The sequence below is a fragment of the Clupea harengus genome, chromosome 7 (genome assembly GCF_900700415.2).
Source record: "Clupea harengus chromosome 7, Ch_v2.0.2, whole genome shotgun sequence".
Classification (NCBI taxonomy): domain Eukaryota; kingdom Metazoa; phylum Chordata; class Actinopteri; order Clupeiformes; family Clupeidae; genus Clupea; species Clupea harengus.
The window spans coordinates 20,685,987-20,695,365 of record NC_045158.1 but is presented as its reverse complement, the minus strand read 5'-3'; the positions used below and the strand labels follow the sequence as shown (position 1 = coordinate 20,695,365).

The following is a 9,379-nucleotide window of genomic DNA, read 5'->3' as shown; positions in this document are numbered from 1 at the left end:
GCTGGGTCCACTACGTACTGGATGATACATGCCTGCACCACTGTTATTGGAACAGATGAGGAGAACTTCAGAAGGGTCACGGACTATATAGTATGAGCCAACTCCGCAAATCAGCTCTCGCTCAGGAATCCATCTCTCCATCCCTGACCCCAGCTGTGCAGCTGTATAGTGGCACGGCCTGTGCGTTCAACCCCAACTTTTATGTTTTTGGCCCGAGACGAAGGCCAGTCGACTGCATGTCGTCTGAGGCAATCATGTTAAACTGGAGTTGACTGGTTCAAACCAGATCTGACAGATATATCATCATACACACTGTTGCTGTTGGATACTGGGTCAAAACAGATATTGTGGAAAAAATGAACAATGTAAACATGTGTTGTTGTTGTTGTTGTTGTTTATTTAAATAAAAATCGGTATAGAGTGACATCACCTGCATGTTGTAATTTGTTGATCTAAATTTGTGGAAAGGGTCTGGATTACAAGGAGTAAAGAAGGGATGACCTGACTAGAAAAAGAATTCAGCTCTGTCGCAGCTAGGCTGCATCGGTACATGTGAGAAAAAAAGCAGAAACTGTAAGCCCATCTTGCAGAGATGTATTTTCCCATACCCATGCAGGGAGTTGGGTTTCATACACAAAAGGCCCACATGAGGAAAGTGTTCAAAACAAGTACATCTGAACCTGAACTCCATCTGCGCAGCTGCTGGATGGTGGTCCCTGTGCTGATGACCCCCATCATGTTTTAGAGACGGAGGCCAGTCGGCTGCATGTCAAACGAGATCTGACAAGAGACCACTTTACTGTTGCTAACCAATGAAGATACCGGTATGAGCTGTATGGTCCAATTTGTTCATCCAAGTTGGTGTAAAAAGAGTGATTACTAGAAGAAAACCAGGAATGTTTTGTCAAGATAAAGTATTCTTTGCTGTAGTAGAAATACAATTGAATATACAGTTACGAAGTGGCGACTGTGAGTTCATATTGCTGAGATGTGTGTTCCATATACAAAAGACCCGCATTCCCCGCAAGTGTACAATACAAGTACATCTCTGACGTTCCGATGGGCTTCAAATGTTATGTTATAAACACCACATGCTAAGGCCACTATTTACCACCTGTTCCCATAGAGACAAACCCTTACAATGTGTCAGCTTCATCTACAGAGCACCAGAGAGAGCTGGGGGGAGGGGGGGGGGTTGGACACTGGTTAAATAAAAACACTGGAAAGTTCTTCTCATCTCCATCTTTGATCACAGATGAGTAAAGCCTTCAACAGGCCTCTGAAATCATTTTTGTTTATGGCCTCTCTGACTGTAAACCTGGACGACGCACAAAGTGAGCCTCAATCAGCCTGATTGGTTGGTTTATTTGTCTCCCATTAGGGCTCTGTTGCTCTTGGCCGAGAGAGGATGGAAACCATAGTGTGAGAAGCGCTTGAGTTATAGATTTGATGGGGCGTTGAGGGTGACGCCGCGTTCACAAAGGCGGTTTGCATGCGAAGAGGACTTTGCCCCAGTTAAATGCCTCTATTCTCACTCTACTCCAGTATTCTTTTCACTTAGGCGCTAAATGAAGTGCTTGCTGACATTCTTATTTTTAGATGTACATTTCCGACCCCCCACTGTAGTTTACCAGTCAACAGTCAGGCAATGGACTCAAGGCATTCAGCAGTGTTGCTTCCTGCTTTGGCATAGTAGGGCCGACTTGACTGGAGAACAGAGTATCCCACTTTGCATGAGTCTATTCTCATACTCACTCCTTATAAAATACACACATGTGCATGTCCACACACACACACACACACACACACACACACACACACACACACACACACACACACACACACACACACACACACAGACCATGATTTGCAAAAGTCGGTGACATCTCCTGGTCCCTGGACCAGCTGTGCATTGGACAGAAAGAAGCAGGTTTGGCCGATAACCATGAGGTGTCTGTCACACCCTGCGTTCTCTGCAGAGGTTCAGGCACGCAATGCCTGTGTTGTTAGGCTCTCCAGTGGCCTCAGAGGTTCAGACACGCCATGCCTGTGTTGTTAGGCTCCCTAGTGGCCTCAGAAAAGCTGGTCTTCATCACCACCCCTGGAAGAAGGCTCGGCCTGCATCACCACCACTGGAAGGAGGCTAGGTTGACACAATATGTAACATGTCTGGAATTGAGCGTGTGTTACATAGTCGGGTCAGACCTGGTTTATCAAGCCTCGCTTTGCTCCAGGGGTAGTGGGCAACTGATGAAGCGTAAAAAGAGTTCATACATTTCTTACCTTAAATGGAGGCAATAGCACCATAAAGAGGCAACCGTCAGAATCAAAGTAAGGGGGAGGGGATGTCAGGGAAACTCCCTCTCATTTTACAGAGTGGATGAATGCATGGCAACAGAAATATGAATCCACTGCATAAATACCTTCACTTGAGGTTTATACATGCCAGTGGAAAATCTGATCTAAATCAATAAAAGTAAACTTCAGTATCTTGTTTTGACGGAACTTTTATTTTCATACAAAATTTGCCATCATAGCATATTCTTTGTAGCTGAGATGATTGTTATTGACCATAATCCTTATTTTTTCTCTGAAAGCATTAATCAATAATCATGATATAAAAATGCAGTTGACTTTAGGGTATTTTATAAATATTAGATAGTGAATTAGACCAGATAATTGGTGTTACATATAGGAAGTATGTATGCAGATATTTACATAAACAGGAACATTTTACACAGCATGTTATGCTGATTGAAATATGCATGCAATATTGAGATGTTGAAATACACACTGTACACATAAATTGCTTAACATCTGACCAAGATGTAATGATTTGACAAAAATGACAAAAATGAAACTTGTATATCCTTCCAAGATGTAGTCATCCCAAAACAAATAGAAACATAAATGCCAAAAGGTAGCAATAATGTGTTTAACTAAAAAAACAACAGACAAAACAACCAAAACAAAACCAAATGTACATCTTTCAGCTGCTGACTAAATTTGAGTCTGTCTCATTTTAAAATGAGATAAAGGGAATTCCCCACAAGGGGAATCATATTTATTATTTTATTGTTTATCCTACCACTCATTTTATTGTATTCCTTCAGATCCATTCGCCTCCATGGACGTATGTTTGTGTTGGTAAATATATCATCTATTACAGGCGTTTCTATTCATTTTTCTGTCCTCCATCCTCTTTTTAACACTTTTAGATTTGACTTGCTTATGTCCATATTTATTTGTCTTGACCATTTTCTTTTTTACCTATATATATTAGTATTAGCTTTTGTTCATCTATCTCTGTCTTTAATTCTTTCACTTGTATTGATTTTATAGTCCTATATATATTTTATGTTTTATATGTTTTAGTCTCTTTTATCCTTTTCATTTTGTTCATCCTTGACTGGAAAGCACTTTGGAACTCCTGTTCTTTATAAATGTCCTGTATAAATAAATGTGACTTCGCTTGATATTATACAGTACATAATGAATTTCCTTGCATTAAAAGTCAGGACTTCTGCACCACCAAAAGTTCCTTAAAAGAGTTCAGGAGGTCTGTGTCTGTCGTTTCCGCTGCAGGCCGACTGGCTGATGTTTGGGAAGGCTCTAGTCCCCCTTCACTGTCCCACGAAGTTAAGTGTGTAGGTGAGCTGGTGGCCGTTGTCCCAGGCGTAGAGCACCTTCTCCTTGGGGTTGTAGTCCACCTGTGTGGTGAAGGCGTACAGGTTTGTGAAGGGCAGCCGCGGCGCCGCCTCCGTGCCCGTGTGCGTGTCGTAGGCGTACGCCACCTCGCCCTCCCGCTGGTTGTAGGTGTCCACCGCGTACAGCACGCCGCACACCAGGAAGCAGTTGCCGTAGGAGTTGCGGCGCAGGCCCGTGCGGTAGGTGGTCTCCTTGCGCATGGTCAGGTCGCCCGGGTCCAGCTTGCTGACCACGATGACCTCGTGCTGGCTGCCATAGTCGTAGTCCAGCGCCGGGTAGATGACCCACAGGCCGCTCTCGTCCACGGCGAAGTCGATGTCGGAGTGGCCGCGCCACTTCCAGGGAGTGGTGTCCTCGTAGACGGCGTCGTGCAGCAGCGTCCAGGCCGCCACGTAGCGCATCTTCATGTCGTACTTGATGATGTTCTTGGTGAAGGCGCGGTTGTAGTAGAAGGCACCGTCGTAGACCACGTGGCCTGTGCCGATCCAGTTGTAGGGCAACTTGAAGAGGTTGCTCCAACGCCCTTCCACACAAAACAGAAATGAACAAATTAATTATTCTTGAGAATAAAACTTCCCTTGAAATTCTCCAATATGTAGAGCAGATTCGGGATAAACAGGAGTGGGAGCTAAGGTTTGCAAATGTATTTATGACTATGCCAACTTGAAGAGGTTGCTCCAACGCCCTTGCAGACAAAGAGAAATGAACAAATTAATTTTTCTTGAGAATAAACTTCTCTACAAAATTCTCCAATATGTAGAGCGGATACGAGGGTAAACAGGAGAGGGAGCTAAGGTTTGCAAATGTATTTATGATTCATGATTTCTTTGTTTTGTTTCTTTCGGGAACGATTTATAAAAAGGCTGTGGAGTACTTTTTCCCAGGATTCCATTCATGTAAACAGCAAAACAATGTACTACTGGGAGAGGTGTTAGTAAGATGGTTACATAAATGTTTTACAAAGTTGTTTAAAAGGAGCAGGATAAATATTTAGGGAAACAGACACAGTGATTTCCCTTTCAGGAGACATATGGTCACTGTTTCTATTAGGCAGGCCAAACTATACACATAGGTGGTAGTAGGATTGTGCTACACACGTACACACGCACACACACACACACACACACACACACACACACACACTCACTCACTCACTCACTCACTCACACTCTGTTTCTTACTCTCTCTCGCTCTGTTTCTCTCCTCTCTTCAACTCACAGGCACTAACTTTGCGAAACATTGTCTGTCTGTCTCCTTGACTTACTTTTCTCTAGCTTTCTGTCACACACACACACACACACACACACACACACACACACACACACACACACACATACACACACACACACACACTTTCCTTGTGTCTGTCATGGGCAAAAAATGTGACTGAAAGACTTGGTGTTGGCCTAGGCGGGACCCTTTTTGCCTGTTTTGTGGATTGAAATCGGTAAAACATAACAATGACCAAAACCTTCGCACGCCTGTCCAAACCACATTAGAAGAAAGAACCCAAGTCATTATAATCCCCCATGTTCACAGGAAAGAACTTTATATTATTTGACTGGCCCCAATATGATGTCATTCTCCCAGAACAGCAGGCTCACCTTGCTTGAAGCTCTCCAGGTTCCGGAACTCCACCAAGTTGTTGCCATAGTAATAGTTGGTTACATAGATCTTGGAATCCCTGGCAACCGGGTCCTTCATCCAGGCCCCTTCGTTCCGCCCATAGCTGTGATGTTTCTCTGGCAGTTCTACGGAGGCTATGGTGCCCTCACAGTCTGGAGTCTTTCCTACAAAAAAAGTGTATTGCTGATTTATGATGGGCTTAGAGATACATTTACAATCTAACAGCTAAGCTATGTATAGCATGGAACACTATGGCAAACCAGAGCCGAAGTTCATGGCAAATTACAAATGCACTGTAAGATTAGTACCAGACCATCAGAATGTGAAATGCAGTAAGGATCTACTCTCCTATACTGCCCATCTCTCTCTCAGCATTACAGAAATCTACACACAAGAGGGAATGTCTGACATTTTGAAACACAGAAAAACATGAAGTACCAATGACTGAATATTGTAAGAATTGATGTTGTGATGTAATGATAGTGAATAACGATGAAAAGGACATGAGGCACCAGTGCAGTGTTCTGTCACAAACAGTCAGTGGTGAGGATATGGTGTTTACTGTGACTTTATTAACATCAGATACCTGATCTGTGAGTGTGGCCTCGGCCTTCACCCTCCCTGCTGTCTATCTCTAACGTGGCCGTAGGTACTGGTCTCCCTGGGATCGGTTGCTCGTCTGTGGAGTTGGGCATGGCGGTTGTGGGGGAGAGAGCAAGGATGTCCATCTGTGGGAGTTCAGGGGTGGTTGTCGTGGCAACAGTGGTGGTGGTGCTGCTGCTGCTTCTTGTTGCAGTGGTTGTGGCTGATGTTGTTGTTGTTGTTGTTGTTGGGGCAGCTGTAGTGGACATGACCTCCATGGTTTCCAGGACGACTTTGGAACTCTCCTTGCCGTCTATGTGGTGGACTGTGTGAGTTTTGGCAGAGTTTTCTGAGAGAGAGAGAGAGAGGGAGAGAGAGAGAGAGAGCAGGAGAGAGAGAGAGAGAGAGAGAGAAAGAGCATTCCAGGACGAGAGAGAAGCTTAGACCAACTGGGGACTCCAGGGCACCACTCTCATGAATTCCTTGCCTTCACATCAAAGCACTTCATATTTTGAATGCAGCTAAAACTGCTCCTGTACTTCCGCTTGCTCTGTCTGCTCCTCAGTTCCCTCTCACTCCCTCGCTCTTTCCCTCTTTGTTTCTTTCTATCTCTCTCTCTCTGTCTCTCCGTCTCTGTCTGTGTCTCTTTTTCAGTTCTCACGCCTGGCTTAAATGACACATTCTTTCATTTTTTTTCTCCATCTTAGTCCATGTAAAACATATCACAGAGTCAGCTCTAGCAGCTCAGGAGAGGGTCTTTTTTTGCTGCACAGGTCTTCCTGTTCAGAGAAATTCTTAAGGGGAGTACTTTTGAAACTCGACATAAACTCGTTTGGAGATATTATAAGGAAAGAGGCCAAAGACAACTTAGAAATGCTTGCCACTCTATCCTGGTACAGTCATTTCAAATCACAACCACATTTTATATTACATAGCCATTGTTACAGTGTACAAGAACACAGAAATACGTGTTTAACATACTACATAAAAATGATGAACAACAACACGGGTTAGAGTTGGCAGTTAGGACAGGACAAGGTATCAAAATGTTGAAACGTTGATAATGTTCAAATGTTGATAGTGTAAACACAGTGATAGAGTTTCCTCACTGGTATAATTACAATACAGCATGAACTATGTAACAAAAGAGGTGCCCATATTCTTCAATTATAATAATAATCCACTTTCCAGACTGAAACGAATACTGCACAGACAGGTGTTGATGCCTTGTGACGCCTCCCGGCCTTTTAAATAAGAGAGCTGTGTCACCTCTGCCCTCCTTCCCTCCAGCGTTGGGCTCCGTGTTCCCAGTCCTGGCTGCCTTGTAGTAGGTAATGCCCCGGATCACGCCGGCCTGGTGGCCCAGCGTCTTGGTCTTGGCTGTGGGGTCAGGCTTGCCCGTCTTGCCTGGTTTCAGGGGCTCTTTCTTGGCCTTGGCTGGCTTCTCTTTGGGCAGTTTGGGAGACTGTCTGGAGGCTGGGTTCTTCTTGTTGTTGGGGGGTTTCGCTGTCTCCTTGGGTTTTTTGCTCTCCGTATCCTGAAATTAGCAGAATTGTTCTTTATTACGATGGCTATGTGTGCGTATTTGTGTGTTTGAGAGAGAGAGAGAGACAGAGACATAGTGTGTGTGTGTGTGTGTGTGTGTGTGTGTGTGTGTGTGTGTGTGTGTGTGTGTGTGTGTGTGCGCGCGTGCGCGTGCGGATTACCTGTACTTTGTTGTCAGGAGCAGCATCTTTCTGCAGCAGCTGTAGTCCCAGGTTGGAGATCTCCTTTTTGATGCTGGTCATGATGTCAGAGTAGTTGTCATAACGCTTCAGCTGGTTGCTAAGAGTCACTATACTGTCCTTCACAACGTCATTCTCTCTGCTCAGGTTGGTCTTGATGGTCTAAACAGAATACAACAACATGTATCTCTTAACTGTCTCAAGAAGCAACACAGACACACTTGATTTTGATCATGAGAGGATGAATAGTTTTATAATTAAACAGCTATCCTGATTTTAAGGGTGATGAATGTTGTCACAGCTATTATTTCCAATAACAGAACGAAAATGACAAACAGAAATGGGCAGTACATTACAATAAACTGTAAGTGTTGTTCATGACCTGTTTCTTTAAAGTAACTAAGGCAATAGGTCTGTCGTACCTCCTCCAGGCTGTTCATCTGAGCCACAACCTTATTCATGTACGCATGGACCTTCATCAGATCCAAACTGTACAACGTTCCCTCAAGGAGGTCTACCATAGAATGGAGCTGTGGAGGCAAACAAAGCACACACACACACGCACACACACACACACACACACACACACACACACACACACACACACACACACACACACACACATACACAGTAACTCATTATTTTTGTTCCTGATAACTAGTTGACCTACATATATTTAAAAGACAAACCTATATAACTACACTATATATACATACACCCACACACACACACACCGTATTTTTGAGTTTACAGAATACAAAGAGAATGACGAATTAACATAGTTAAATATTGTGTGGTATAACATTCAAGTCATTGGGTGCAGCCATAGAGAGTACATCAATGTGATCAAGTGAAACTGTGAGAGAAAAGTGATTTGATGGAGCAAGATGAGAGAGATCAGAGAGACAGAGGGAGACTATTTGTACCGAGGATGAGAACAGACCGCACCGCTAGAGAGAGTGTCTACCTTGAGGAGGATGAGAACAGACTGCATCGCTAGAGAGAGTGTCTACTTTGAGGAGCATGAGAACAGACTGCACCGCTAGAGAGAGAGTGTCTACCTTGAGGAGCTCCGGCGCCTGCTTCTTGAGTTTCTCCGTCCTCCACTCGTTCTCGCAGGGGTTGAGCGAGGATGGGGGCGCCGTGCAGGAGCACTTGCAGTCGGAGCCCGCGCTGACCGTCTCCACGGCGTAGTAGTCCTCTGGCCGCCCGCCGCCCTCGCGCAAGCGGGCGCACGCATCCATGCCCAGCGGACGCATCACGCAGCGGCAGCGGCAGTCGGAGCCCTCGGAGGTCATGCGCACCGGCTCCACCTCGCCGAACACCTGAGGAGATGAGGAGGAAGAGGAGGGAGAGGAAGGGAGAGAGAGAATGGGGTGAGAAAGACAAGAGAGATTAAAGTAGATGGAGAAAGGGATAAGACAAAGAGAGAAAGTCAGGATCCAGTGAGAAAAAAGAGAAGGAAGAGAAAAGAAAGAGATGGAAAGAGGAACGAGAGGTGATACAGATAGTGTGTGTACAACTGAAAGAGTATTAGACACAGTGACGGAGGTTAAAAGGAGTGTGACCTGCTTATCAAGACATTGGGTGAGAAACACAAAACGAAGGAGATCTCCTCCAGTGAATAAGCTTGTTTTGCTAACACTGCACAATCTCCATGCTTTCATGTTAAGCCTGAAGTCAATCTCTTCTCTGAACCCCAGGTACTGATCCCAATGGCGATTACACTCAGACCCCAT

At 44.7% G+C, this 9,379-nt stretch overlaps 1 protein-coding gene across 1 annotated transcript in view; it reads right to left on the bottom strand.

Annotated features, from left to right (window-relative positions):
* Window positions 1-3,050: 3,050 nt before the first annotated feature.
* The window catches only part of olfml2a (olfactomedin-like 2A), an 11,486-nt gene continuing 5,157 nt past the window's right edge, over window positions 3,051-9,379 (bottom strand). Inside the window, exons 2-8 of the mRNA XM_031570807.2 lie at window positions 8,702-8,965; window positions 8,063-8,170; window positions 7,623-7,802; window positions 7,186-7,453; window positions 5,921-6,265; window positions 5,313-5,498; window positions 3,051-4,231 (exon numbers count right to left, since the gene is read on the bottom strand). Of these exons, the coding sequence (XP_031426667.1) occupies window positions 3,624-4,231; window positions 5,313-5,498; window positions 5,921-6,265; window positions 7,186-7,453; window positions 7,623-7,802; window positions 8,063-8,170; window positions 8,702-8,965 (1,959 nt within the window). The 3' untranslated portion in view covers window positions 3,051-3,623. The remainder of the gene's footprint in view (window positions 4,232-5,312; window positions 5,499-5,920; window positions 6,266-7,185; window positions 7,454-7,622; window positions 7,803-8,062; window positions 8,171-8,701; window positions 8,966-9,379) is intronic.